The sequence below is a fragment of the Hemicordylus capensis genome, chromosome 6 (genome assembly GCF_027244095.1).
Source record: "Hemicordylus capensis ecotype Gifberg chromosome 6, rHemCap1.1.pri, whole genome shotgun sequence".
In the NCBI taxonomy this organism is placed as follows: domain Eukaryota; kingdom Metazoa; phylum Chordata; class Lepidosauria; order Squamata; family Cordylidae; genus Hemicordylus; species Hemicordylus capensis.
Window position 1 is genome coordinate 105,681,529 of NC_069662.1, and position 15,520 is coordinate 105,697,048.

Below are 15,520 nucleotides of genomic sequence, written 5' to 3' on the forward strand. Positions count from 1 at the left end.
TAGGGCTCTTGGATTATTGCTATTAATATGATACCACTGATAATTTTGGTGGAGATATATATTGGAATGATGAATTGTTTCACACATCTTTAACCTCTTGATTGTTTTGAAATATATTTCTAGGATAAAGCTGTAGAATATTTAAGAGACAAAGGCATCAGTCATACAATAATGTAACATTCAGAAGTTCATTGGATAGTGGCCAAAGGAGATCCATTGTCTAGCAATCAAAAGCTGATAAAAATGTGAAAGAAGATCAGAGGGGTCTGACAAAGAGGCACCGAAATATTTGGCAAACACTTCTTATAAAAATAATATCATTCTTCAGATAGCTTAATAGCTGGATAAACCTTTATAGTCTTCTTACACTAAGGGGTTTACTTACTTTTTATTTCAGAAAAATATTTATTATCTACTGATTACATTTCTATAATGAGCTATATAAAATCTCAATATAACCCCTCCAATTACCATTGACCCAAGGTCTCATTATCCATGGTTTCGTTATCCACGGTTGTAGGCCAGAATGGAACCCCCGTGGATAATGAGGGCCACCTGTACTCATATTCTTTTAAACCAACAGCAAAGGTTTGGTCCCAATACAGTGAGAGGTCTGGCAAAATGTTATAATTTAAATTATATCCTAATGCCTTACAAAGACTCATACAAGGGAGCAGGGAGTAGAATTAACCAAAAAAGAAGATGACTCAATATGACGTAGCTGATTTATAGTGTCAGGGGGCATTCATCAGGAGCCATTAGGAGCTCTTTGAAAAGAAAATGTAAGTCATATTTGAACTTCAAAGATCATGCAATCTGGGAAATATCATCCAGTTTCTGACTGTAAATATTTTATGACCAAACCTCTATTAACTCCTCAGTGTTTTAAATTCCAAAATGTTTTAAAATGACTTGAAAGCCTGAGGAGACTATGGAGAAGGATGGGGAGGGGGGGGAGTAAAGAAAAAAGAGAGAAGATGATAGAAGAAGCTTCATGTTAGAAATAAATTAAGTACCTTTAATACAAGGTGTTCACAGCAATAGTATCTAAAGAAAGCTATACACTTACAGCCGCTGTCACGGTGCTTATGTTATATACATTTAAGCTTTCCACAGAATCTTTACAGACTATAACTCTGTTCAGGTGCTATGCTATCTGGGGAATAGAAGTGCATGAGGGGCGAAGACGGATTTATTTATTTATTTATTTATTTATTTACGGCCCCATATAAAATCTCCGAGTAGTTTAATTAAACACCACAACAATTAAAACTTTAAATCATATAAAACAAAATAAATATCAATAAAACTTTAAAACACTATAAACAAAAAGCCTGATTAAACAGGTGCATTTTCAAGCATTCAAGCAAGTGGATTGCACCCCTAACCACACTTCCTGCTGCCAATACACTGACTAACTATGCTATTGGATGCCCCCATATTTAGTATTTGTTGCAGAGGAAAGCACTGTATGAAGGGAGGGATTTCCCAATGATCTTGGAATGGTCAGAGCTCTCAGTCATGGAGTGAGAACCTCGCCACATTTAGCACCCCTGCAGACAAATGCAGTACTTGAGGACAGGATGACTAGCAGGCACATTGTCAGGGGCACATGTGCTGTGCTGTGCTCCTCAGGTGTTTGTTCTCCACAGAAAGCATAATGCGTGTGAACAGAGCGTATACCTCTTGCATTCCCCCCCGCTTCTGTACCCATGATATATGTGATTGCACATTATTATTATTATTTTACATAGTCAGACAGGTGTTATTGACTGGTTTGTTTTATCCAGACATCGAGTCCTTCCCAAGGACCTGGGATGGCTGAATTTTATTGTCAGTGTTGTTGCTGCTGTTATAGATATCGTCGCAGAATATAGGCTGTTCCCAGTAAAGCTGCTTTTTGTAATTGGCTGATGGTGATTTCTGTGGCCCCTATGGTGTTGAGGTGCTCTTCAAGGTCTTTTGGACCCAGGGCACCAATTACCACTGGGATGATTTTGGTCTTTTTCTGCCACATTATTATTTCTTGTTTACACAGTCAGACAGGTGTTATTGACTGGTTTGTTTTATCCAGACATCGAGTCCTTCCCAAGGACCTGGGATGGCTGAATTTTATTGTCAGTGTTGTTGCTGCTGTTATAGATAGCGTCGCAGAATATAGGCTGTTCCCAGTAAAACTGCTTTTTGTAATTGGCTGATGGTGATTTCTGTGGCCCCTATGGTGTTGAGGTGCTCTTCAAGGTCTTTTGGAACTGCACCCAGGGCGCCAATTACCACTGGGATTATTTTGGTCTTTTTCTGCAACAGCCTTTCAAGTCCCATAATATTTTTACATCTTCATTTGCTACCACTTTTTCAATTTTATGGTCCCACCCATTGGTCCACTACCCACAGGTAGCTTGTGTTTTTTGCAGATGTTCCAGTGTATCATCCCTGCTACCTTGTCATGCCTTTGTTTGTAGTCAGTCTGTGCGATCTTTTTACAACAGCTGATTAGGTGGTCCACTGTTTCATCTGCTTCTTTACAAAGGCGGCACTTGCTGTTTGTTGTTGACTTTTCTACTTTTGCTCTTATTGCATTTGTTCTTAGTGCCTGTTCTTGCGCAGCCAGTATTAAACCCTCTGTTTCTTTCTTCAAGTTGCCATTCTTAAGCCATTGCCAGGTCTTGGTGATGTCTGATTCACATTATTATTATTATTATTATTAATTCGATTTCTATACCGCCCTTCCAAAAATGGCTCAGAGTGGTTTACACAGAGAAAGAATGAATAAATAAGATGGATCCCTGTCCCCAAAGGGCTCACAATCTAAAAGAAACACACAATAGACACCAGCAACAGTCACTGGAGGTACTGTGTTGGGGGTGGATAGGGCATTGGACACTGGGAATAGCACTTCATAAATCTGGTGAAGTGGGCTGCAGTATACAAAGGCTAATGCTGCAGTACAGGGGTTCTCAAACTGATTCTGTAATCCCCCCCACTTAAGTCAAGGAGTCTCAAACTGTGGAATTGGGACCTCCTGAGGACAGTCAGGGGCGATGGGAAGCAGACAGGGAGAAAGCAGCTGGCAATCACCCAGCCTCCACCACTTACAAAGCTAAAGGCAGGCACAGCAGTGGCACTTATTTGACCAACAGGCCAGAAGAGAGCTCCCTGTCCAGAGATGAGTTCATCATTCTGACCATTCCCATGTCTCGGAGACACTGGATAAGACATTGGGTAGCTGCTTCCCAACAGTTTCCTTCTGACTCCCGGCCCCCTTTGAAGTTGCTTGCAACGCCCTGAAACAATTGCAAATACTTTTTAAAAATCCCTCCCCAATGCAACTGATAGGATCATAGACATATGCTCTCTGATATTCCCTTGTGATGTTATTACATCACCCCTCGCAGCAAGGGTTTGTCCCCAAAAGCAACACTGACCACATATTCTTGACATAGCCCCACTGACTTTCAGCAGCATCTCTCTTTATCCCACATGATGTAGTAAAGTCACAGGGCGGCTACCATGGTTCTGTCCTGCCCTAGCACCTTCACCTTCACTTATAATGCCTTATATAACCAATCTACTCACAAAAAGCAATAACCTTCTTTTAAAAAATGCTGTTGTACTATAGTTATCTTCCACACATCTTTTTTTTAGGGGGAAGGAAATATATCATTTGGAATCATTCATGGAATTCTTCCTTGAAGAAGTGTTCTACTGAAAACGCGTTGAGATCTACTCTTTAATAAACTGCTATTGCACCATCCCTGTTTCCTTCCTTCCTACCTGTTGGTGTGGTGCTTTTCCCTCCTGTGTGCTTCTGTCATGGAAATCTAGGCCAAATATCTGAACAAGTGAAATTTAAATACAAAAAACACAATCATTTTGAGAGTATGGATTTGACTCTAAATTCCAGTAGACACATGGAACTCACAGCTATAAGAGTTTTCCCAATCGGTACACATATAATAATGATGTGTGTGTATGAAGCTGTCCTGTTGTTGAAGATATCTTTAGCCCACCTTCCTCCAAGGAGCTCAGGGGTACAAATATGGTCCCTCTACTTTAACCTCACAACAACCCAATGAGCTAGATTAGGCAGAGAAAATGTGATAGGCCCATGTTCATCCTCTGACCTTCTTGGCTGAGGGTTGAATTGAACCCTGGTCTCCCCAAAGTCTTACAGTCTCCCCACTACATCATGTTGGTTGTGTCCATGTTGATGCTTGGTAAGGAAGGCATAAAAGCTCTTTTGGGTCATGGACTTTCCTCTTGCCTTCTGCTTCTGGAACAATATTTAATGAATGCAGATTAAAATGTTTTAAATATTGGATTATAGAGGATAGTACCTTGATGGCAGGGATCTGATTAGATATCTTTCATATCAGTTCTGCTAATAAAACAAATCAATATAAATTAATGCTGAAATTAATGCATACTGAAATAAAACAGGTGTGGGAAATGTACCATTTCCTTTGTGGAAGGAAATAAACCAAAAAGTATTCTTGCTTCCAAGGAAAAGGGGAAAAACAAACCACTGAGATATTACTGGTTCAGAACATCTTGGTAAATCTTTTGATAGGACAGTAGATGAGCCCCTTTAGATGAGCCCCTGGTGGCGCAGTGGTAAAACTGCCGCCCTGTAACCAGAAGGTTACAAGTTCGATCCTGACCAGGGGCTCAAGGTTGACTCAGCCTTCCATCCTTCCGAGGTCGGTAAAATGAGTACCCAGAATGTTGGGGGCAATATGCTAAATCATTGTAAACCGCTTAGAGAGCTTCGGCTATAGAGCGGTATATAAATGTAAGTGCTATTGCTATTGCTATTGCTATTGCTATTTCAGTTTCTCACTCTGAGGAGGGATATTGCTCTTGTGTGTGTAATTTCCCATTTTGAAACAATTTCTTAGAAACAATAATTAAAGCATTAAGAGGCCTAAGAGAAACGCTCAAGCGAATGAAAGAAGGTAACAGCAAAATTAAACATTCAAAATTGGATAAAATGGAGTTTCAATTTCAGTAACAAAAGGGAATTACTGAGGGCACAAAGGATATCACAAGTCCAGAGAAACATCCTTTCATTTTAAACACAGGTAAAAAGATACATTTAGTTGTTGCTGCTATCTGCTTTTATTGATAATTATTATTAATAGTAGTAGTAATAGTGGCAGCAGCCACAATGCTAGTAGTAAAGGAGGAGGAGTAACAGTAGTGCTAGCAGCAGCACTAGTAGCATTCATTTACTAAAAGATTTATACCTGCCTTTCAGCAAATACTCTCAGGGAGACTAACAATCCCCCAAAAATTTAAATAATAAAACAATAATATCATTAAAATGTTAAGACCATATTATTTGTACAAAGCTCTGTGTCACCAAGGTCATTTGTTAGTGGCAGGTTTATAGCTGTGGGTAAAAATGATTCGGCAAACTGCCTCTAAATTGACATCTCCTTGGTTATTGTTTCATGAAAAAAGATGCTAGTTCTATGAATGTGTCCCTGTTACTCATTGTGAAAGTGATCAAATCCCAGAAGAACCAGCAGCCTGGGGGAAACCATCTATCAAAGGGGAAGCAAGTAAAATGCACCACAGGAAAGGTTACATCTTCAATTTTTCCATTAAAGGACTCATTAAGAAGCAGGAGACGAAATATGGAATAAGCAAAGTGTCCCCCAAAACACAATCTTTACTCAGTTCTGCTCTAACTCTCTTAACAGTCAGTTGGGATTTCAGGAGAAAAGTATGAAACAACTGGGCTTAACTTTTAACTGATTGGTAAATCTTCTCTCACAGTCAGACCACCGGTCAGTGTTTCAGCTAATATCCAGACAGCACAGGATATACTCCATCCCATGCTCTCAGGATTCTGGATTTCCAACTTACATTCATAAAGAGGTCATGGCAATAACTAGAGCCCATTTCCCCTTTCATGCCAATTATTGCAGCACTGGGAAGATAATTTTCAGACTCTGATTGTGCCTTTCCAAATACACAGGGAGACTTGATTCTCTTTGCCTCACCATGCAGGAAGATCAGTAATTGCCTGGAGGTGGATAAAGCATAATGCTTCTATCTTTGCTGAGAGGCATAAATCCAGGTTTATTACAGAGATGTATAAATTGAGTAGAAGCTGTGAGGGGAAACTACATGAATATAAAGAAACTTCTACTTAACCTTCCCCCCACCCCTCATCTCAGAGTAAGTAAAGGACAAGCTAATCCCACCAGTAGGAAATGGAGCAATTTATACTTCTCCCTGTACCTAAAATATCTTTTTTTTGCTGTGTGAGCTCTTAAGGAGTATAATAACCAATACAGTGCAACTGTCTTGAAGATGTATTTTGACAGCACCCTGCTTAGATAATTATGCCCTAATGCTCACTCTACACAAATCAATGAAATAGTGATAATTCCCAATCAATCATGGTTACAGATGCACAATTCTTTTATTATGCCAGAGGGAGTACACGGAGTCACCTTTTGGAACAACACCCCACTGATAAGCATATGTAAGGGTGAAGCTTATAGAAGACATATGAGAATGAAGATGGTGACGGATTTTTACTATATAGAGAGCGGCTCATGACACCCGCATAGGAGAGTTAGTGGAAGCAACTCTCAGTGCTGCTGGCTGCAGCGCCCTGAGCCTGAGTTGTTGAGAAATTCTAAGCAATACATGGGTGGCACTATGGATGGCTATGGGGGTGCGTGGAGAAGCCCAGAAACCAAGAGGATGAAACCTTTCTGTAGCAGAGCTGGGCTCTTGCACTTCCACTCAAACAAATGGACGGGATCTCTGCTGATTCCTCCCTTGCACAGCAAACCACCTCTGTCACCCCACACTATTCCGATCCCTCTGGATTAGATGGGGGGGGGGCATTAGGAGCTACAAAACAGAGAAAGGCGTGAGCTAGCCCATTCTGCCAGCAGCATATACATCCAGCTTTACAAGCAATGCTTCCCCTCCTGAACTGCATCACCAGTCGGGTGGGAGAGGTACCATTAGGATGTTCAGAGGAAGGGTAGATTAAAAATCTGCCTGTAACTAGGAATGATCCCAACATTCTCCTCATCTGAATTTCTCCCCAAATTTTGGTCTTGTTTCCAAAACGGCATGAGGAAATCTCTGTTGTTCCAGGGTTGGTGGGTTGGTTTTCCAAATGTTGTGCAGACATTTTGTTGTGCTTGTGCAATGTGCCAAAGCTTTTCACTCCTTTGTGTCTTAGGAACATAGGAAACTGCCACATACTGAGTCAGACCATTGGTCTATCTAGCCCAGAATTGTCTTCATTGACTGGCAGCAGTGGCTTCTCCGAGGCTGCAGGCAGGAATCTCTCTCAGCCCTATCTTGGAGATGCTACCAGGGAGGGAACTTGGAACCGTCTTCTTCTGTCTCCTTATTTATGTCTTCTGCTCTGTCCCTGACATTACTGATCAGCAAGTCAGCACTGACAAAATGTTGCAAAGGAGCAATCCTTATTGTCAATTTTATTTTTCTGCAGCAATTTACTGATGTGCATATGTATTCATGTGCATTGATAAAACACCATAAAAAAGCAAACTTGATGTGACTGCATGCAAAGTTATGCTAAGATTTGTTTAGTGTGGGGCTTATCTGTAGGAGTGCATCAATAAAACACTTCACATAAAGAAGGAGGCTATCATATGGATACAGTCATATTGCCTTGGTTCTGAAGAATGAAGTGTACGAGATCTACCAGTGAAGGACTTCTCACAGGGCAGCACCACAATATCTCACAGGTGGCATTACAATGGTAGAAACATGCCGAAAGGGGAAGATTCAGGCTGTAGAATACGCACTTTGGTGGACCATTGAAAGGTTTTGAAAATAACGTATGCAATGTCTTTTGCAAGAGACTGTGCAAATGGAGGAACTCCTCTGGATTTGGGGAGTCACTTGCTACATTTCAAACAGCCATTCAATTAGAGGAAGAGGCTTTCCACTAGCGAAAGGGCACCTATAGAAGAGCCACAGTTTTCAACAAAAGTGCATGTGCCACATGCTTTCCTTAGAACCCAACCGTCTGTCTAAAACACTGATAAATATCCTAGTACTGTGTCTGTGTAGGAAGCTTGAGCTCAATATGATACCCTTCAATGGGCAAAATACCCTTCAATGGCAGCAGCTGGCTTCCTAATGTTCTCTTGCACAAGGCTTCTAGGGGAGCTACTTACACGAAATCTGGAGCTAGACTAGTGTTGTGCTAGTGCAAGGATGTTTGCACCTGCACAACAGGTACCCAACCTGTGGCATGCTTCGGAAGCTTTAGGGTAACTTTTACACAAGAGTGCAGTTTTGAAAATCTCTGTGCCTTCAAGTAGCCACATGGTCCTTTTGTGTTAGCAGAGCTTTGCTGATTGGGCAAGTGCACCATTAGTCAGTATGTCCACCAGCATCCCTCACCACAAGTCTACCCAGACCATATAGTACTTGTAAAATAAAATTCAGTACTATAATTAAACATCACGAAGTTGCAACATTTATGTTCACTTTAATCAAATACGCTAATAAACATTTTATTATCAAGTGACGTGCCTACACAGTACAAGCGTTCTTTCTAAGTCCTTGCTATCCTCAGCATTTCCATTGGGTGTAGCTGTGATATTAGACAGGGTTCACACTTCAACCTACTGTATGCAGAATGGGGCGAAAATGTCCAACATACCAGATCTCTGAGGGTCTCTTTTTATTTATCATTGCAACCCAGGATTCTACTACTGATATTCCATTTCTCTGGGATAAAATGTGGATTATTTAAAGACTTGTGTCAATATATAATAAATATATTTCCTAATGCATTTGCCTTGTTCAGTCAATCCAACTTTATTATGGTCAATTGACTGATTGATTGATTTGCCTTGTATTTTCCTGCACCAAAGTACTGAAAACCACAGTCTGTTGTGAGCATAAACTGTCACTATGTAGGTGAGAATCTCTCATTTAGAATACTGAGATATCTCCATCCCATATACTCACTCTGCTTATTCAACAGTCAACATACTAGTGTGTAAAAATATCACAGCTGTTATCTGGGTCTATATATTTTATTGCTGGTCATTATTGCTAACACTGAGGAACTAACTGAAATCCCACATCTTGTTCACTGACAATATAATTGGCCAAGAGATTTTTGGTCTTCTGAATCAGCTATCAATGACGTAATGCAGGGTTGCTCATCTTCAGCCCTCCAGCTGTTCTTGTACTACAACTCCCATAATTCCCAACCACAGTGGCCAATAGTCAGGGATAATGGGAGTTGTAGGTGAACAGGAGGGCCAAAGTTGAGCAACTCTGACTTACTGCTTCACTTCATGCAGTCATACACACAGCACTTATTGTGATTTAGCATTGTCATGCTTTCCATTTCTAATCTGTGACAAGACTGTAATAGGGATGTGCAGAATAGTTTGTGGAAGATGAGGAGAAAATGCAAACATTAATAAAATTCAATACTTTATCAATGACAACAAATACATACATGTCAAGTAATTACTCATAAGAATGGGAAATAGCTTCAGTGACCTTTGTTATGTAATGAGTTTCCATAAGCCTGTTTTGCTGTCATCTTCCTCCTCTCACATTTATTTTATTCTTCTATTTGCTTTTGAGGTCACAGTCTTAAACATATTAGAGAGTAAGGCCCACTGAACATAGTGAGACTTAAGTTCAAGGAAACATGCAAAGGTTTGCACTAAACCCATATTTAGAGTGAAGGTGGTGTCAGTGACAAAGACCTGAAGTATACAGCATTAACACAAACAGTGCAAATTCCAGAGGAACACCAGCATATGAAAAGTCAAGGGAGAGTTTATCATGAGTCATTTCCAAATAATTAGCTTACAAATTATATTACCAAAGAAAAATATTGGAGCAAGAACTGCACCTCACCAGCTTTGCCTTACTGAAGCTGAGGCACAGCACAAACCCTATTTAAGAGGTAGCAAGGAACCACAGGCCTGAATAAATCATGTACTTCCCTTCGACTACATATCTGGATGGATATTTAGGAGCAGAGGAAGCTGCCATATACTGAGTCAGACCATTGGTCTATCTAGTTCAGTATTGTCTACACAGACTGGCAGCGGCTTCTCCAAGGTTGCAGGCATGAGTCTCTCTCAGTCCTATCTTGGAAATGCCAGGGAGGGAACTTGGAACCTTATGCATGCAAGCATGCAGATGCTCTTCCCAGAGTGGCCCCATCCCCTAAGGGGAATTTCTTACAGTGGACGGAGCTAATCTGCCAAAGCCTAAAGTAAAGCTGTCCCAGGAACCTTGGAAAATTATAGGTGGCTTGTGCAAATACAAATGCTTTCTCAAGTCCTCTCTTGCCAGACAACCATCCACATGGTCTTGTCCAACCTTCTTGTCCAAGATTTTTGTCCAACCTTCTACCCCTGAAAACGGTTCTTGCTAGTAAGGAAATCTCACCAGTTTGTTGGTAAGGCACTAGAGTGCTAAACGAGCCCTGTTGCCAGAGGCTGGACTCCAGACAAGTACTTGAAGTAACTATAACGTAATCAGCATACAAGTGCTTTACAAAGTAACATAAGCAAAAAAGTCTCTGCCCAAACAAGTTTGTAATCTAAATGTTGAGAGAGGTAGTGGTGAGGTATGAGATGAGAGGATAAGCCAAGTATAAGTAACAGAGGAAAGAATCTTCAAATTTAGCTTAGTTTCAGCAGAGAATTAGGACTGGTCATCCTTTATATTAATCGTACCTCCAACACAATTTAAGGCCAAATGAGACTCTGCATCCATCCAAAATACAGGCTATCACACATTAAAAAATAAAAAAAACAGTTGTGGGTGGTTTTTTTTGTTTTTTTACAAATATTAAGCAATTATTAAAGAAATATCACAACTGAGGGCTGATATTCTCTTTGTCATCTGAGTTACAGGCCATTGATTTCCACGAAAATTCCCATTAGCTTAGTGATGCATTTTTTAAATTTTATATAGATAACTTATTATTTTCTAGATGCTGACATACTAAATATTTTCACAGATACAGCTATTAAGGAGTCATCGACAACTTGAAATCTATATAATCAAATAAGTGATGTTTCTAGGGATATGCTAGAGATGCAAATTATAACACAAACGCAGTAAGTAAAATCCTATATTCTGTTGCACATTAAACACCAGACTGTATACAACTGTAACCACTCTGCCTACAAACTATTTCAATCACATCGTGATTATCACAAGGGGTGGGGGGACTCTTGAGAGAATTGCCAAATACAAATGCACAAAAGTAGCAAATTTGTGTGTGTGTGTGGGGGGGTGTTTTCTCTCAAACATTATGGAAAAAACCAAAAATGAATTATTTTTAGGACATCTTGAAGTTGCACAGCTGTATAAATACTAATTTATACAGACACACACACAATGTTTTATAAAACCTACATTTGCCTATCACAAACATTTAGTTCTACCTTCAGCCAAATGCACAGTTACTAAGACCAATGCAACCATTCATATAGATCGTTTTAAAAGAGAATGGTACCACCTCAGCCACTGAATGTTTGAATTAGCATTCATGCTTAACCTAACAGCAACATGGAAGACCTACAAGTAATTCAAACCCACAAAGATGTCATCAAATTTTCCAGTGGGTGACTATTATTTCATATTAAATAAGTGATGGTTGCTAACTTCATTGTGGAAGACACAAAAACATCTTGTTATCCCCAAATTCCTATATTCTTTCAGTTAATATACCCCAGATTAATAATCTAATCTAAAGATCTAATGATCTTTAATTAGATAAACAAAAGGGGACAACACTTACCTGGCACACCAGGGGGCGTTTTCAGGTATTTTCCATTAAAATGCTGAATAACTACTTCACATTTTTCAGTTGATTCCATCCTGGGGGAGAAAAAAGAAACATGCAGAGAGAATGGTTATTATTGAACATTTATCAAATCACAGTTATCAAGAAAGGGCTACCTGATGGAGAGAAAACTCTCACAAATCAGTCTTGCAGAACTTAATAAATGAAACGGATAGCTTGTAAATAAATGACCAAGAAATTTGGGTAAGCAGCGAATTGGCCACATTTTCAGAAGACACCAAACTATTTAGGGTAGTGAAATCCAAAGCAGATTGTTAGGAGCTCAAAAAGGATCTCTCTAAACTGGGTGAGTGGGTGACAAAACGGCAAATGTGGTAAATCTATTATGTTAATTCTCCTGGGTGTGCCTTGGAATGTGCGTCCCAGCACCCAGCTGATTGGCTGGGCAGCGAGCGTGCCTGATTGGCTGAGGCGCACCCAGGAGAATTGGTTGCCGCAGCAGCAGGCCTGGTCACGGAGGCCAGAGGCAGTGGCAGGCTCGGCCCACCAATGGAGGCAAGGCCCAGGAAGGGGAAAAGAAAGTGCGGGGGCAGAAGTGGTGGTGGGGAGGAGAGGTGGCTGGGCCCAGAAGCGGAGACTGAGGCAGAAGGGGGGGAGAGAGGTAACCACCGGCCCCAAAGAGTGCACAGATGCTCTGTGCAGAGTTGGCTAGTAATCTCTTTATTTCGGTCAGTGACCAGCATGAGATTAAAACAAATGTAGAAGAGAAGACAATCAAACTTCTACTACAAACAATAAAACCAAATAAATTTTTAAAAGTCCAATGTGATAAATGTAAGCAAGTTTAAAGTGGGCAAAAAAATCCCAACTTCACATATATATTGAAGTGCTCTGAGCTGTCAGTGACTGACCAAGAAAGAGATCTTGGAGTCGTGAAAGTGTGAAGTTCCTTGAAAGTGTCGATTCAGTGCGCAGCACCTGTGTTATTCTGGTCACCGTATCTTGAGAAGGACATTTATTTATTTATTTATTTATTTCATATCCCACTCTTCCTCAAAGGAGCCCATAGCGCTGTACTACATACTTAAGTTCCTCCTCACAACAACCCTGTGAAGTAGGTTAGGCTGAGAGAGAAGTGACTGGTCCAGAGTCACCCAGCAAGTATCATGGCTGAATGTGGACTTGAACTCGGGTCTCCCCGGTCCTAGTCCAGCACACTAACCACTACACCATGCTGGCTCTAACAGGATTTCCCGAAGGAACTGGTATTAAAGGGACAATGTAGAAAGTCCTACCCTCACCACCTGTCTGAGTCTTTTCTTGTTTCCCCCCATGAGACTGCCTGACACTTGAATATTTGATTCCCATCTCAATGTCCCTCCAGCAAGGATGTGCAATAATGTGAATTACCCCTGCTAACTCAGCAAAGAGACATTGTTTGGTTATTCCCTTATATTTAGCAGGGAGAGAGCAACTGGCCCTACCCAGCGCCAGTACTGCATCCTTCCAGTGCCTGTTGCTGGTATTTGTCTTTGTTTTTCCCCCCTTTTTAGATTGTGAGGCCTTTGGGGACAGAGGACCATCTTATTCATGTATTATTAAACTAGCCAACCCCACACAGAACATCTGTGCGGTGCTTTGGGGCCGGCTGTTTCCCCCTTCCTCTTCCTCCCGGCCCGGTCTCTTCTCTCTTCCCCTTCCCTCCGGCCCACTCCCTTCCCGTTCCTCCCCACACACAGAGCCGTGGTGGGTGGCCAAGAAGGGCCACGCCACTGTTTTTTCTCCCTCCTGTCCGCCTGCCGCTGCCATGGCTTTTCTTTCGCCCCCTCCACCCGCTGCCGCCTTTCTCTCCCCCCGCTGACTGCCCGCCACCCGCCTTTCTCTCTCTCTGCCTGCTGCCCGCCGCTGCCTCTCTCTCCCTGCCTGCCACTGCCTCTCTATCCCCGACCGCTGCTCGCCGCCTCTCTCTCCCCTGCCCGCTGCCGCCTTTCTCTCCCCCAGCCCGCTGCCCGCCACCACCTTTCTCTCCCCCGCCCACTGCCTGCTGCCGCCTTTCTTTCCCCCGCCCACTGCCCACCGCCGCCTTTCTCTCCCCCACCCGCTGCCCGCCTCTGCCTTTCTCTCCCCTGCCCACTGCCCACCACCGCCTTTCTCTCCCCCACCCGCTGCCTGCCTCCAACTTTCTCTCCCCCCACCCGCTGCCCGCCGCCGCCTTTCTCTCACCTTCCCACTGCCCGCCACCACCTTTCTCTCCCCCGCCCGCTGCCCACCGCCGCCTTTCTCTCCCCCGCCCACTGCCCGCTGCTGCCTTTTTCTCCCCCACTCGCTGCCCGCCACCGCTTTTCTCTCCCCCCTCCTCCACCCCCCGCTTTTCTCTTCCCCCTCCTCCGCCCACTGGCCAGGCACCACCAGCACTTTCTTCCCCCTCTCCTCCTCACTTTGGAACTCTCGCAGTGTGTCGCGAGAGTTCTGCTGCCAAATCCTGGGCACGCATGTCCCAAGAGAATTAAATATATAGATTTCATGTGCACCACTTTGAGAACTTTGGTTGAAGAGCAGTACATAAATATTCTTTGTTGTCGTCGTAGTAAACTTTTTTCATGCTCATTGCTTATCTTTCTTTGACAATGCATTAATAAACAGCCCCGGCCTAAAAATGTATGATTATATCTCTATCTCTATCTCTAGATCTATCTATATATATATCTGTTCTGCAGAGTCTAACACAGGGCCATTCTTAATAGGGGATGATCAACAGTATCCTCTAAAAATATATACTTTATTTCAGGAGGAGGCATTAAAACTGGGCCTCTTGGCTTGTAATCACCACAGTCTTTTATAAAAAGTCTCCTCTCCCCCGCCCCCTGTTCCTACAAATGTGTAGGATGGGCCAAACAAAAAGACTGTTCACTTTGCCTTCATTCAGATTTAACTAAGCGTATGTCAGCAGAGAGTCTTTAGAGACTCTTGTCTCTGAAAGAATAAATGCAATAAAAGTCTGTTTTCTGTAGCTGCAGGCATGGAGTGTCAAACCATGTTATGCAGCACCACACAGCAATGACAATTTCATTTTAATACATGGGGGCACATCTTAACAACCCAAAGTATTCCCAGCAAAGAATGCAATACAGAGGCTGCCAAGTGAAAGAGCTTCTGTACACTTCATGCATTTTATGTGGGAAGAGAATAAAAGTGAAACCTATGGTGCCCTGGAATGGGGAAAAAAAAGTCTTCACTTCAATAGCAGCTTTCAAAAGAATGGGTCCATTTTCTTCTCAAGTTTCACAATTAACAGCTCTCAAATGCCAGGACTAGCTATCTGCAATCTGGCACACACTTCACTTGAAACATACACTAAGATTATCAACTCCATCTGAAAACAACATCTAATATACAAAGCAGTCCTTGCGTGGTCCTTTCAGATGTACTTGTGAATAAGGATAACTATGCCCCACCCTTGAAAACCCCTAGAGCAATGTGCAACAGATACTCCACAACGGATAGCTTTCAAGTCATGACATGAAACCACACACATGCTGGATCAAGCCACCAGATGTGTCAGAGGTACTTGCATTTCAGTTGCCTCATGTGTGTAATAGACGTAATTCACCTTGCTGAATTACCAGTATGACATCCACTGTAGGAAACTATTTATTTATTATTATTTATTTAAAATATCTATACACCTGCCCCTCCTGTGCACTACTGTTTGTG

At 42.0% G+C, this 15,520-nt stretch overlaps 1 protein-coding gene across 12 annotated transcripts in view; it reads right to left on the bottom strand.

Annotated features, from left to right (window-relative positions):
- RBMS3 (RNA binding motif single stranded interacting protein 3) overlaps window positions 1-15,520 on the bottom strand; it is a 1,053,558-nt gene that overhangs the window by 175,467 nt on the left and 862,571 nt on the right. For all 12 annotated transcript variants that reach the window (XM_053260504.1, XM_053260503.1, XM_053260501.1 and 9 more), the window contains one exon: window positions 11,801-11,880. In XM_053260504.1, coding sequence (XP_053116479.1) covers window positions 11,801-11,880 — 80 coding nt within the window. The remainder of the gene's footprint in view (window positions 1-11,800; window positions 11,881-15,520) is intronic.